Genomic DNA, 15,697 nt, shown 5'->3' with positions numbered 1-15,697 from the left:
TTAATTAAAATAATTATTGAATATGAGTGCTACTAATAAAAGAAAAATAGACCTCGAAAATCGAGAATTTCAAGATCGCTGGGAGATAGATTATTTATTTATTCTGAACCATAATGGTAAACCACAGTGTTTGGAATGTTTACAAATCATAGCTGTGTGTAAAGAATATAACTTGAAGCGCCATTATCTTTCCATGCATGAAAAAAAGTATCATTCGTACACGCGAGACATGAAAATACCACTAGTGAAAAAAATGAAAAAGCAGCTGGATCGTCAAACTAATTATTTTAATCAAGAACCAAAATTTCAAGAAGCATCTGTAGCTGCATCGTTTGAAGTTTGTTTAGAAATAGTAAAGGCAAAGAAGCCATTTTTGGATGGAGAATTAATTAAAAAATGTGCCATAAAAATGGCTCAAGCATTTAATGACAACGAAATGGTAAGAAAATTTCAAACAGTATCACTTTCTCACCAGACTGTAAGCCGACGTGTAAACGAGATTAGCATACATGTCACTAATAAATTAGAAAACCTAATCAATAGTTGTTGCTATTTTTCGGTAGCATTGGATGAAAGCACAGACATTTCCGATACAAGTCAAATGCTTATCTTTATAAGAACTGTAAATGAAAACTATAATTATTCAGAACTTTTAAAATTACAATCATTACACGGAACAACAAAAGGTGAAGATATTTACAAACAATTAAAATGTGCAGTAGAGCAGTTTGGCGGATTTGACAAGTGCACTGCTATTGTAACCGACGGTGCTAGAGCTATGACGGGCAAAAATATCGGGCTCGCGGGACTTTTGCAAAAAGAAGGAATAACATGTCGTATGTTACACTGTATTATCCATCAGGAGGCATTATGTGGTTTATCCCTACAACTAAAAGACGTAATGGACAACATTTGCAAAATTACTAATTTAATTCGCGGCGGAAATCGTTCTCTTACACACCGAAAATTTAAAACATTTTTGGATGAATTGGAAACTGAGTATGGAAATCTGCTTTTATATAGTAACATTCGTTGGTTAAGTGCTGGAAAGTGCTTGAGGAGATTCTTTACACTTNGAATCATGTTTAATAGGAATAATGAAAAAAATTATTTTTAGTTTCATCCATCTTGATATATGGTATAATTTTTTTTTTTCTAAAAACAATTGCCACCAAAATTAAAACAATTGTTCAATATTTCACAAGTATACTTAGTTACAGTCCAACTGCCGCAGAAGTAACTAATTTCTTTTACTTACTTTTTGTGATGAGATAACATTAAATAATTTACCATTATCTACAAGGCATTGGTTAGTGTGCACTGGCAGATTTACATTACAGTATGGAGTTAATTAGATTGGCTTCTGAAACAATAAAATTTTTTTTGACGGCCAATAAAATTTTGTCATTAAGTGGAATTAATCCTCATTATTAGAGAAACTTCTTATGAATATAAAAAGTTACAAGTATATCAAGTGCTTTGACACTAAAATTTAAAAAAATTTGAAATGCAGAGTTAATTGATTTGGCTTGTGAATGACTCAATTATTGATAAAAAAATTCATGAAAACAAATGGTTAAAAAAAATATATTTTTAAGTGATTTAAAATTTAAATTAATTATTGCTTATAATAGGCAAATCAAAACTGAATATTTTAATATTAAAAAAGATGATTTTAATAAGATAAGAGTTTAACAATCATTTATCTTCCTATATGAATATATGATAGCATATAATTATCATGAAATAATCAAAATAACATAATTAATTATATGTTATGCAGAAAAGTAAGTAAATCATTTGAGTTTATTAGAAAATAATTTTTTTTATTATTACATTAAGGAAAGTTATGATCAGAAGCTATTCTTGCTTTCATAAGAGCAGCATTCTATAAAAGCTATGAACTATGAACATAAATTCCAACAGAATGATTTGCAATTCTCATTTCAGTTTTGTTAGGATCACTTTATTAATTGGCATAGGTTTTTTGAGAAATTCTTTCCACCATTTTTTTGAATCGCAAAATGAACTCAGGTTTCCATTGGCAAATTTTGATAATCGGTGAATGTTACATTGAAGAAGCTTTCCATTAAACTGTTGGCTTTTACTATAGAACCTGTACTAATGAAAATGAAATCAGAAAAACTGATGCTTTAAAGAGAAAGCTGCAAAAGCTAGTATAGTGAGAAAAGCTATGAAATGTGAATACCCCTACTGAATACAATACTCATAGCTGACCAAATTATTATTTCTGCAACCCAAAGAGTGCTATTTTTTCCCAAACTTATCACAACAACTTTTGTATGTTATAATTCTCCCCGCTTTTTTTTTTAATTATTTTTTAGTACCTTTAACAAAATGCATTTTGTACTCATATCATCCCTCTTCAGTTGTTATACAATTGTTACATATTAAAACTATACAAAACAAAGCTACAAATAAATTCCCAATTTTATCAACAAAATTATTAAAACAAACTTACATTTGGTGCACAAATCAAATTATTAAATATACATTTGACTTTTGAATCTACAACATATCACGATGACTTTTGTATGTTATAAGTTTGGGAAATAAACAGCACTATTTGGATTGCTGAAATAATAATTTGATATAGATCCAAATAAGGAGGACTCATATTGATTTAAAACTTCATTCACTATATACAAAGAAGTTATATTTATTTATAATAAGCTTCTTGGAAATAATTTTAATTTTCTGGTGTAAATTTTTGCAAAACTAGTTTCATAAAGAAAAATCTTTTTCTTATATTTTATTTCTTCTTCTATGAAGATCACAAACTTGATGCAACAACTTTTATTTCTTCTAAAATAAGCATTTTGAGTGTTTTAGCACTCCTCTTCAGTTATCGATTATCTATATTACATTTTTTTTAAAAAATTACACAAATTTACAAATAGAACAACAAATAAAAACAGAAATTAATAGAAAATGCAATTCTCTACAGCTGAGATACTAAAAATAATTTATCATGAATATATATTAAAATAAAATTAAATATTAATACAGAATATAACTTTAAATAATACATAATCACCTCACGACCAACAATTGAAGAGGGATCCTCTAAAATAACTGTAACAGATGTGCTATTTGGGAATTGCCGCCATAGTTGGTTAATTGACATTGCTCTATAAAGTAAAGTAATTATTTTAGAAATAGCAATAAAAATTTAAGTTTTAAATTATTTATTTTTTCTTTCATAAACATACCTGACTGGTAATAATGAAGGCCATGATAAGGGAGTTCTAATATGCCAAAGTGATGTTAAAATATTAATAAGTTCTGTTTTTATAAAAGTAACATTATGCTCTATTCCTATTTCATATTGAGGATCATCACTGCTGGATTGAATGTTAAATACCTAAATAATTTCATAATACTTTAATTTTGATATAAATTCAAAAATTCTTCAACATCTGGAAAAATGTATAAACAGCATAACACTCAAAAGAACTTTAATATAAGAAAGAATATGGACAAATGTTTTTGATATGTAAGTAAGATCTGTCAAGTATCAGACATTCCAAATTGGAATATAAGAAAGGACATGAACTATTTTAAATATTTCTGAATGATTAATATAAGTAAGAATATGGGCAAATAGTTAAGTTTGCTGGAGATACTTAAGGTTCTTGTGTGTGTTATGACATTTCATATAAATCACATAAACCCCAAATTACATTATTAATAATAATAATTAGGTCAATCTTTTCTTCAGAATCTTCTAAATTAATTATCTTCTGATTATTAATTAAGTGCCATTTTTTTTAACAATACTGTCTACCTTTAAGCGAAATTCTCTAGCTTAATTTTTCTTTGGTATAGCCCAATATTAACCAGTTTGTTAGGCTTATTACTATTTTAATATTAATAAAATTTAATAATAAATTTTAATCAAAAGCAAAATAATAAATGACTGCACCTTTACTGTTGGATAAGCTGTAACTTTATAATTTCTGCACAATTGAACATTGATATCGTCAGAACAATCTACTGCTGCAACCTTTATTATGTTTTTCCAACCTAAAAAAATATTTAAAATTCTATCAATAATAATTGAATTAAAATTATTCTTAATATTACACAATAACAAAATTTTTATTTCTTTGAAAGTTATAAAAATTTGATTTATAACTATCAAAGAAATAAAAATTTGATTTAAAAGCTGCTTGTCATACAGGGTGATTTAGACCACCTGTTAACTTTATACCTCTGAAAATATTGCACTTTAAAAAATATATAAGGATTCTTCACATGTATTTTAGTAATAAAATTTTACACTTTAATTATCTAAAAGATTATTCTAGATTTTTATGTTAATTCTGATTTGCAAATTCCAGATTTGGATTATTTTTAATTTCTGTAATAAGTATTTTAAAAAATTAAAAAAAATAGAATTTAAAAAATAGTATTATTTTTAGAAAACAATCATATAAGCTGTTTTCTTTGTGGCATGTTTCTGTGTGAGGCCTTTGTAAACATGTTTGTGTTTGGTTTTGTCATGCCATTGAATTTTGTCTTCTTTTTTTCTTAACTTTTTTTTGGGGGGGAAATTTATATTTCTTTTTATTTATAAACTTTCCTACAAAACTATTCATTATATTTTACAAAAAAGGTCAGAAAAGTCAACAAATTTCTTTTGACTGACCATAAAAATTTAATTTAGCAAAAGAATCTGTGACATCGCTGTCTACACATAAAAAATATACAACATATTTAAATTCACATTTGGTTATTTCCATTTTGAAAAAATAATTCATTTACCGATTATTTAATTATTAAGAATATATGATCTAAATAACAATGTGCAACTTGCTAAAAATCAGCCAAGTGATGGTGTTACCATTTAATCAGTTATTGTCCCTTCACCCAAATACCAGTAATTTACTTTATTACCTTTGACATAAAACTTAATGCATAAAAATTTTAAAAGTATTTTGAAAATAAATGGGAGTAAACATTAATATGCTTCTTTGAATATAATTATTGCTTTGTTAGGCTGGAATCACACTGATGCAGCAAAAAGTCTTTATATAAATGTTTTGCTACTCTCTTTTGCACATGACAGCTGTTGCAATTTCAACATTGTACCATTCTTGTATGGCAATGAATGTAGATATGTCAGGAAGCACCCAATTAATCAAAAAGAAAATTGAAGAAAATAAGATAAATTAAGAAACAATGAGACCAAATTTCAAATTTTACTTGATTAAGTTTATTTGTTTTCATTTCAGAGCATTACACCAGATGAAAGATTGCTTATTATATTAAGATAAAAAAGTTTGGAAAGAAATTGTATAAATATAAAGTTTGTAAATGATATCTTTGTTGTCACAATCCTTTTGTAAAGTCATAAAAAATGTCTTCAATTAAAACAATTAACTTTTATGCATCTATCTCCATATCATCTATTAATACATAACATTTGTATAAAAATGTTTTTGCTGCAACAATATGCATCTAGTCTTACAGATCACTCTACTAAAAATTACTTTATTTACCATTTAAGAAAAAGATTTTTAACTTTTGTAACTGTTTCTGTAAAATATGATGGGACAAGTAGATACAAAGATAAATAAATAAAAAAACTAAATTGATTTCATTAAGAGAGGATCAAAAGAAAACAAAAATGAAATTTGTGGACACCACAGTGGAAGCAATTATTCAATGTATGGGGCATGTTCGAAAGTATGATACAATCTTTCATAACAAATTGTATTAAAAAGTTAAATTACCTATTTGAAAATACACTAAGCTTTTTTTCTTACACCTTTTTTAGTCTAAAAACTTTTCCCAGCAGGAGACAAAAGCAAATATTCCTTTCTGAAAAAATTTTCCATTATTTAGGTAACATATGAAAATTGAGAAAATTATACATGGCCAGTCCAATGATCAAATGTAAACTCATGACCACGTACCCGTTCAGTAGTTTTATCCACTCAGCCACTGATAGGCACTATTTATAATTGAAGAGGTTCATACCAATTTTTATATAAAACTGTGAGTTCATACCATGGTTTTATATAAAAAAATTGTTAGGAATTTTTTTTAGTTTTTCCTTGATTCAAATTAAAATTTAATCCTGAGGTTGTCTCACAATATTTTTATTTTTTGTTACATATTCATTTCTTCATATGAAAACGTGAAAATTTTATAATAATTTTTGAAATTTTGCATTCATTACTGCATTTTTGTATTGTAGCACTGAACATTAAAGTGCATAAAATTCAAATTCATTTTTTTTACTGTCTGTCTGTAGAAAAATTCATTATTCTTGCTGTTATATTCATTCTAACATTGAAACATTTTCTTATTCACACGAGTCTTGTGAGAAGGGAGTAAATATTAATTAAAATAGCTCTAATGAGTGTGTAAAAAAAAATGAGTGTGTTAAAAAAAGCATATGTACTGTACCTCTGGTATAGAGCATGAAAGATTTGTGCAATATAACAGTCATCTAATAATTATTCTTGGACTTCACGCTGGATATTATGTAATCAAGTTGAGAAAATTATCGTCTAGGCGTTAATAACCAACATCTATCGCTACAAATAACAAGCGCTTTCAACGAAACTATTTTCGTCTTCTTCAGGTTAATTAACAGAACAGTTAATGTTCTTCAAATTCAAAATTACGGCAACGGCAAACCAGCCTTGGAATAAAAACAAATAGAACAAAAACGGAGAATTTAAAAGATGCGCGCTCAGTGCCGACGCGCATGAGCAATAGATTATTTTGCGAGAATGCGGAGCTAGCGACGTTGTTTTAGTCTGTTGTACAAGTTGACCCACAAGGAAGGCACATCCAGCGTAGGAGTGTTGCATGGATTTAACACGCTGGTAAACAGCGCCTCCCATATATACAGGATGTTTCTGCTATCACACTGTTTGAGTATCCCCACCTGGTCCCACCTCGGAGAAAATTGGTGTTGCAACACTAATCTTGCCAACTCGGTGTCGCATCTACCCGTACTAATAGATTGTTTGTGTTCAGAGATGCGGCAAGACAACATTCTGGATGTCGCTCCGATATACTGGGTATGAGCACCCGATGTTGTACTTTCCAATGGGATGGAATACACTCCAGACCGCTCTAGTACAGACAAAGGATCCCTGTCGTTGCATAACACTCTTCTAAGGTTTGGTCGCGGTGACACTGGCAGGAAGAGAGCATGCTGCCTAAAAATACGGCAAACGCGGCCGGTAATACGGCCACAGAATGGTAATGGCGGCTGGATTATCGTACATTTTTCCGAGGCCTGTAAAGTTGTGTCAGGAAATAGAGATCTTTTAACCTTTCCAAGGATGTACCTGTACTTAGATCTAGTGTAACCTGCCGCGCTTAGAAGCGTTCCATATCCTCAAAAATTTTCTTATGGAGGTTTATTCTACCATCAAGTTTACCTGGGAAAAGGAAAAGGGAGGAGAAATTGCGTTTTTAGATCTAAAGATCACCAAAGCCCAGGATGAGATATTGTTCTCCGTGTTCCATAAGTTCAACAGCATACCTCCTTTAATCCCGGCCACCGCGTACCAGCCGCAACACTACGTCAACGCTGCTATTGCCCCTCTAATTAGAAGGGCCTTTTTGCTCTCTTCTAATCAAGCTCTTGTCAACATCGAGCTTGAGGCTATAAGTGCAGCGGTAAGCGCGGCGGGTTACGCTAGATCTAAGTACAGGTACATCCTTGGAAAGGTTAAAAGATCTCTATTTCCTGACACAACTTTACAGGCCTCGGAAAAATGTACGATAATCCAGCCGCCATTACCATTCTGTGGCCGTATTACCGGCCGCGTTTGCCGTATTTTTAGGCAGCATGCTCTCTTCCTGCCAGTGTCGCCGCGGCCAAACCTTAGAAGAGTGTTATGCAACGACAGGGATCCTTTGTCTGTACTAGAGCGGTCTGGAGTGTATTCCATCCCATTGGAAAGTACAACATCGGGTGCTCATACCCAGTATATCGGAGCGACATCCAGAATGTTGTCTTGCCGCATCTCTGAACACAAACAATCTATTAGTACGGGTAGATGCGACACCGAGTTGGCAAGATTAGTGTTGCAACACCAATTTTCTCCGAGGTGGGACCAGGTGGGGATACTCAAACAGTGTGATAGCAGAAACATCCTGTATATATGGGAGGCGCTGTTTACCAGCGTGTTAAATCCATGCAACACTCCCACGCTGGATGTGCCTTTCTTGTGGGTCAACTTGTACAACAGACTAAAACAACGTCGCTAGCTCCGCATTCTCGCAAAATAATCTATTGCTCATGCGCGTCGGCACTGAGCGCGCATCTTTTAAATTCTCCGTTTTTGTTCTATTTGTTTTTATTCCAAGGCTGGTTTGCCGTTGCCGTAATTTTGAATTTGAAGAACATTAACTGTTCTGTTAATTAACCTGAAGAAGACGAAAATAGTTTCGTTGAAAGCGCTTGTTATTTGTAGCGATAGATGTTGGTTATTAACGCCTAGATGATAATTTTCTCAACTTGATAACAGTAATCAATTAAACATTATAAAAGTTATTTTTCAAGACAATGTCAAATTTGAACTCAGCATAATTCAAAAGGATTATTTTGGATATAAACAGGGTGTCCAAAAGTTACTGTGCAATGGAAAAGGTTTATCAAGTAAAGTTTTACATATTATATTGTAACTTCTCCTACAGCAAATGTTAGAAATGTCTCCCAGAGGCCCAAAATCTAGGGAAGTTGTGGTCCAGAGACCCAGCAGGCCAAATTCCACCAGAGATTATGTGATCAGCAAAGAAATCTTCCAAAAACTGTAGTCCAAAACCCAGAACATGTATAAGCAAGCAGTAATATCATCTACAACAAAGTGGAAACAGAGGACATCTTACAGATCTTGTATATAATGCCATACATATAATTTCATGTCATTACAAATTTCTCATTGCACAGTAACTTTTTACATACTCTTATTATAAATTTTTTTTTACATTTTTAAGAATATACAAAGTATTTTCTTCTAGTTGTTTTTTAAATCTAAGCATATACAAGACACCTACACCATATACCTCAAATTACTAATTTTTACTAATGTTTTCATCTGTAAATAATAGACATCTTCAGGTATATATAACACAGAACAAAATAGACAAATTAAAATTGAAAAAGGTTTTAGGAACATGTTACTATTTCGGTTTACAATAATTTAAACTGATTAATTTTTAAATTTAGTACAAGGAAATCAGTTTATATGATATTAACTTGATTATATAAATAAATAATAAAATAGAAATTATCAAAATGAAGAAGTCTTATTTAGAAGCAAAAGTATGTTGTTAATGCTTTTAGATTCAATAACAATTCCTTTCCCATATTAGTTTAGATTTTAAAACCCTACAAAATTTTGGAGTTTTTAAATTCTTTTGATTGAATTACATTATAGGAAATTACATATGATATATATATATATATATATACACACACACAGTTAATTGTCTCAAAAAACATTCTTAATTACAGAAAAATAGGCTGATTTAAAGTATGATACATCCAAATATTTTAATTCCAAAAAACTGTACTGTATATAAAAATTTCATAGTGCAGCATTTACACAAAAGGAATTTGTATAAATTTTTAAATGATTTTAAAAAAACTATAATTTCCTTGAGAACCTTAAAAATAATTTTTATTGAATTACAAACATTCTATAAGAGATTATTTGAATTAAAAAGCATAATTTAATTATTTATTATAAGTCAATATTTCTAGAAATAAGATGTAGATAAAGCAAATATGTCTAGATATTGTGAAAAAGAATTTATCAGAATGTTTTAGAGTATTAAATAGACCTATGACTTCTGTCGGGTCTACTATAACTTACCATATAAGAGAGAGACTACATCGGAGCCACAGGGAGGTCGTTAAAAGAAAGGCTAAAACAGCATAAAAGAAATGTGCAGAATGAGCAGCCAGTCACACCCTACCAGCAATGTTATAGCAGACCCGACAGAAGTCATAGTGGATTAGGAAAGAGTTAAATACACCTAACAAAAACTAATCTTTTATTTGTTTACAAATTTATCAATCACAAATTAAGTAAACTTGCCATATTAATATTCAAAATCTTAGAAAATTTTTATTTATATACAATGATTTTGATTTAAATTTTTTATTATAATTATACAAAATCAATTTGTAAAACTAAAAGTTCTACAAATTTAGTTTGTAGTTCAGTTATACATTAAATTAATTAATAATTGAAAGATTGCATCATATCAAAATGAATGGGATTATTATACACAATAACAAGGATGTTATCAATAAGCTTCAATATAGTTAACCAATGCATTTCTGTCACCAAGGCTGTACACATGGGGGTTATGGGGTTTAGCTCATTTGTAATGAATTAAAAAATTAAATAGTATATTGTTCAGTTCTGCCTTACTCTATTGTATTGTGTTATTCTTTATTAATTTATATATATATATATATATATATATATAGAATGTATCACCATTATTATTGTTTTTCTTTTTTAAAATCCCATCCTTTTAAACGTCTTGTGTATTGACTTATCTCCTTAAATATGACATGTATGAAGATTATATTTCTTAATGTATTGATTTCATTAATAATAATAACTAAATTCTGATTTTATCTCTTATCTATAAATTCTTTTAAAAGTTTATTATTGACATAGTATTATTAATATGTACAAAATACTTTTATCAAATATAAAATAAATTAATAAAAATTTATCAATAATATAAAATATTTAAATTTGATTTCTCAATAGCTTATTCTAACTATATATAAAATTATAGGATTTTCATATACTGTCATTTTTGGAGTATAAGCTCCAGAGGTAAAAACAGATAGGCTAATTGTAAACTGATTGATGGATAAGCTGTTATAATCACCATTTACAAACATTACTCACAAGAAATGAAATTTGTTGACAATTTCAACTTCAAAGTTTGTTAGCATTGGGCCATTAAATTAATTAATTTCATAAATTTTGATAATTCTTGATATCAAATAATGATAATGATATTAGCCAATAATCATTTTTCTGACTTAAATATTTATATACAGCTGAATAATTTTATAAATATTTATGCATTGTATTATGTAATAAATAATAATTATCATATAATACTTCATACAGTTATTAATATTACAAAATAACATTTATCTATATACTAAATTTATATATTCATAAAACAGATATAATACTGTAGATATGGGTTAATATTTTCATTAATTTAAATATACAGAATTTAAGTACTTAACAATTCAGGACAATCAATATACATATATAATAATTTTAATGACAGTTATTTTGTCCTGTTATTTATTTCTTATTGTATATTATAAAATGAGAATTTTCCTTATACTTTATTGTTCATGCTTTACACAAACTATTGGGCAAAGTCTGTAATAAAAATTTGAATTTTTACTTTTATTTCATTTTAACACTGCCTAATGCAATAAATATTGTGGTAATGTTACATTAATATAGTCTGACTGCATGCAATCTTAATCAAGAATAAACTATTTTACAATAATTTTTATAGTAAGTCAGCATAAATGATCTTTTTTATTGAGATTTACATGCATGAAGTCTAACCTTAAGTTAATTAAGAAATGCTTCAATAATTAAATGGGTCAAAATGAATTTGACCAGATAAAAATTCAAAGAGCAACAACTTATTTTTATTTAATGTCAATGTTGTTGTATTTTTAATTTATTCTTTATCTTTTATATGTAGTCATGACTAGAAATGATTGTGTAAAATGTTTACCGTATATAATTTAAAAATAATCTCTCTTCTTTTTTATTCAGTCATCTTATTATTATTTTACTTGTTCATCTATAAAATGAGGATTGGTTGAAACACATCAACTTATTGGCAGTTTTACTTTACACGTCAGCACAACCGAGTGTCTCTGTGGGTGGCAGTTTTATACATCAACTGCAGAACATTAATTACTTGCATTATATTTTTGGATCATAAAAATAATTATGTTAATTAAAATTATCACCATATAATCGATATAAGCTATTTCAATCATATTATATCATCATCTAGCTTTATATAACACTAGTGTGTGGATCAATACATAGTTGAGCATGATATTGCATAATTGAAAATTCAATAAAATTTGATACAAAATAATTTGAAAAAAATTAATTAATGGCATAATTAGAGTCTAAATAAAATAATTATTACATTTGGCAAGAAAGGAGATTATTAAATATATAAAAATAGCAATTATGAAACGAAAGTATTTTATAAAATAATGTTTACATTTCATCTTGGTTTATATATATATATGTACATTACATACATTATGAACATCTGGCACTTTCATATTAAGTGTAAGTATCTGACAATGAATATGATAAAGCATTTGTAATATGAAGTATAGTGAATGAGTTGTTAATGGTGGATGGTTTTAAATTCTATTCTGCAATATTTAATGTTTGTAATTAAATTTATTTTATTTATTTGAGGATAATATGACATATAGAGTATAATTTTCAATATATAGTGATAACTTGTTTCTTTAGTAATTTAGATATATAGTTTTGAATTGTTACTATAAGTATTACAATTTGAATTTCTATTCTAATTACTAAGTATAATTGAAAATATAAGAAACTTGCTTATCTTCACATTCATTACTGTAAAATTTACTTAAAATGTTGTTACTTTAAATATAATTTTATTTTTACAACAGATATTTTCTCTAAAATATATTTCAAATACTAAAATTAATTTTGTATCTTTTTGATTAGCTTCTAGAAATTATATATTAATTTGTGAAAAAGTCTCTCAAATGTATAAAATGAATTATTATTTCATTGTATTTTGATATCATTTAATTATTTTAAAGTAATAAATATAATAATGCATTAAAATTTATGTTATTTTCATTTTATTTGAAAAGTTTTTTATATAATATAAGTTTAAAGTTTTACTAGTATTTTATTACACTGTAATTATATGCTTCATTCCAAAAAGTATTATTTACTTAAATATATAGGGAACACTAACATTATATTAAACATTTCTCATTCAATTAATATGAAAACAATAAGCACAATCACAATAAAACATCTGCTGTCTGTTCTAAATGTTGTTACGTCAGTCTTTCATACATATTTGCTATATTTTTATTATAAATCATAAATTAATAAATGCAAATCATATTTTAATATGTATTATTTATTGCATTTCCTAAAGGTTTTAGAGGAAGTATCAAATATATAGAACACTTATAAATTTACTTACAGTTAGTTGTTTTAAAATTATTTTATAGTTAATTCATCTAATATTTACAACAGTGTTATGTACAGTACAGGTATATGCAGGGATGACATTCGAAATATTTAACAAAGGGTTCGTAACAGAAAATTTTTCCTTAACAATTTTTTTTTTCGCTCAAATAGTGCATCGGAAGGCTCTAGTTTAGTAGTGTTACAGAGTATAATACGTATATTTTAATATTTTTAAAAGAATCAAACCATTGAGAAATGTTACATATGTTTAACAAGGTTCGGAAAACTTTGAAAATGTTAACAACGGGTTCGGCCGAACCTGTGCGAACCCGCTGAATATCACCACTGGGTATATGTATTTACTTATGTAGTTATAATAATTATTTACAAAACTGAAACATTTCAAAAATCATAAATAAAACAAAAAAGAGAGATTTTTAGAATAATATATTGTTATATATTTATAACGATCCACGAAAAAACCTTTTTTTACGAGTGTTATTGTCACTATTACTTGTGGAATTTAATAGTGACAATAACACTCGTAAAAAAAGGTTTTTTCGTGGATCGTTATTATTCAACGAGGTGTTAAGTTGTTGGAAGTATTGATTGCTATTAATTTTAAAATTTGTATAAATAGCTATTAAGAATGAACTTTTTTTACAATTTATAATGTTTATAAAATCATAAGTGTCAGAGATAATGTTTATAGATTTACTATAAATAACTGGAAGACGATCCTAATGTTTCGTAATCGTTTATGATTTTTGATAATTTGCCGGACACAAATGAAATTGTATTTAAGAAGTATAAGTAAAACTACATTATCTCATACAGTTTGTGTGTTATAACTATTTAAACTGCAGTTTCCAACTGTCCCAGACTGGAATTTGGAAAAAAAGTCTTAAATTCTTGAACTCCTAACCAAGACCATTCTCATATTTGCTCGACAAGATGCGCTTTGATATTCAGAGCACCGGGCAGAAATCACATCACGTCAACACCAACTTTCGGCTCAATTAGACAGTCGGATGGGGCAGACAACCATACAGGTAAACTGGGCATTTAACCAGAGCAGCAATTTTTGTAAATTTATATAAAATTTTCAGACATATTTTTATATTACATGACACGAGTTGAATATCAAGATATGCATTTGAAAACAAAATCTTTTCATTTTACGTAGGCAAATAAGGGATATCAAACGACGAGTGCCAGCTCTGCGGTCGGATTCCCCGGATCCAGGCCGGTTACAATTCGACCGTTAGTTACCTGGCAAAACAGTCACCGCATTAAAACAGACTAAAGAATAAGACACAGTATTTTGCAGGGCTGTGGAGTCGCGTAAAAATATACCGACTCCAACTCCGACTTTTCCTTACCAATCCAACTCCGACTCCGGCTAAAACACCAAAACTCCACGACTCCGACTCCGACTCCACAGCCCTGGTATTTTGACACCCGAAATTCTTGCTCCTCTAATGGAAAACTCTCAGAATTAACTCTCAAGAGTTGGCAAGCTTTAATGTAAACACACAATTATCAAGTAACCTCAATTTAAGATCCGATAGTGTCAATTTTTATATTTCTTTGAAGACTTTCATAACAGGACCAAAACATTTCCAAGATCAGATATGATCACTATTTAGGAGTGTTGACATATAGAAAAAAAAAAAAACAGAGTAAAAGTACAAAATTTGGAAAAATTGTACTCATTTATAGAATTAAAGCAAGTCTTGACAAGTTATATCATATTTTAAGAGTTTATAAGAAATAAATCGACTTCAAACCTTTAACACTCCTTGCAAATTCCTTCCAGGTAGGCGCAAATCTGACGCAGTGACCGCACCATTTGTTATAAAACTCGACCACCCAAAAATGATCTTTACATAAGACGAACTGATCGAAATTAGTGGAATCTAACAACCAAATGGGATCATTGGAACTGTATAAAGGTTCACCGTACGACTGGACTTCGTTAAATAATAATAGTAACAGCACAATAAAAACCATAACCGACACGATATAGAAATCAGACGATACTAAGTATTATTGCCATGGCAACTAAGTTTTAAACATCGTCCGGAAATCTCATCGAATAATGAGAAATAATCGTCGACGGCGCCACCTGGATTATATTTTGTCCGTTTAATAAAAATTATTTTACTTACAAATATTAAATATAATCCAGGTGGCGTTTTATTATCGTAAGATATAATATTTAAATATTTATTTACACAAAAGTGTTTTAAATGTTGGTATATTAAAAAAAAAATTCTTCCGGCCCGTGGATACCCTCCTTTATCAATCCCATTATGGGTTCGGCCAGGCCCACAATGGAGCGGCCGGGTGGTGAGGGACGGGGTCCGACATATCCGGACAGACCACTCCCCGAAAAATTCCTGGGAATTTCTCGACCC

The 15,697-nt window shown here is 28.9% G+C and overlaps 1 protein-coding gene across 1 annotated transcript in view; it reads right to left on the bottom strand.

Annotated features, from left to right (window-relative positions):
- Positions 1–15,404, bottom strand: part of LOC111618499 (sulfhydryl oxidase 2-like) — a 31,781-nt gene extending 16,377 nt beyond the window's left edge. Inside the window, exons 1-4 of the mRNA XM_023360038.1 lie at positions 15,068–15,404; positions 3,947–4,047; positions 3,234–3,385; positions 2,967–3,152 (exon numbers count right to left, since the gene is read on the bottom strand). Coding sequence (XP_023215806.1) covers positions 2,967–3,152; positions 3,234–3,385; positions 3,947–4,047; positions 15,068–15,290 — 662 coding nt within the window. The 5' untranslated portion in view covers positions 15,291–15,404. The remainder of the gene's footprint in view (positions 1–2,966; positions 3,153–3,233; positions 3,386–3,946; positions 4,048–15,067) is intronic.
- Positions 15,405–15,697: the final 293 nt, after the last annotated feature.

This window comes from Centruroides sculpturatus, unplaced genomic scaffold (assembly GCF_000671375.1).
Source record: "Centruroides sculpturatus isolate CEXI.00-Female unplaced genomic scaffold, Cexi_2.0 scaffold156, whole genome shotgun sequence".
Classification (NCBI taxonomy): domain Eukaryota; kingdom Metazoa; phylum Arthropoda; class Arachnida; order Scorpiones; family Buthidae; genus Centruroides; species Centruroides sculpturatus.
This window is presented reverse-complemented; position numbering and strand designations above follow the sequence as displayed.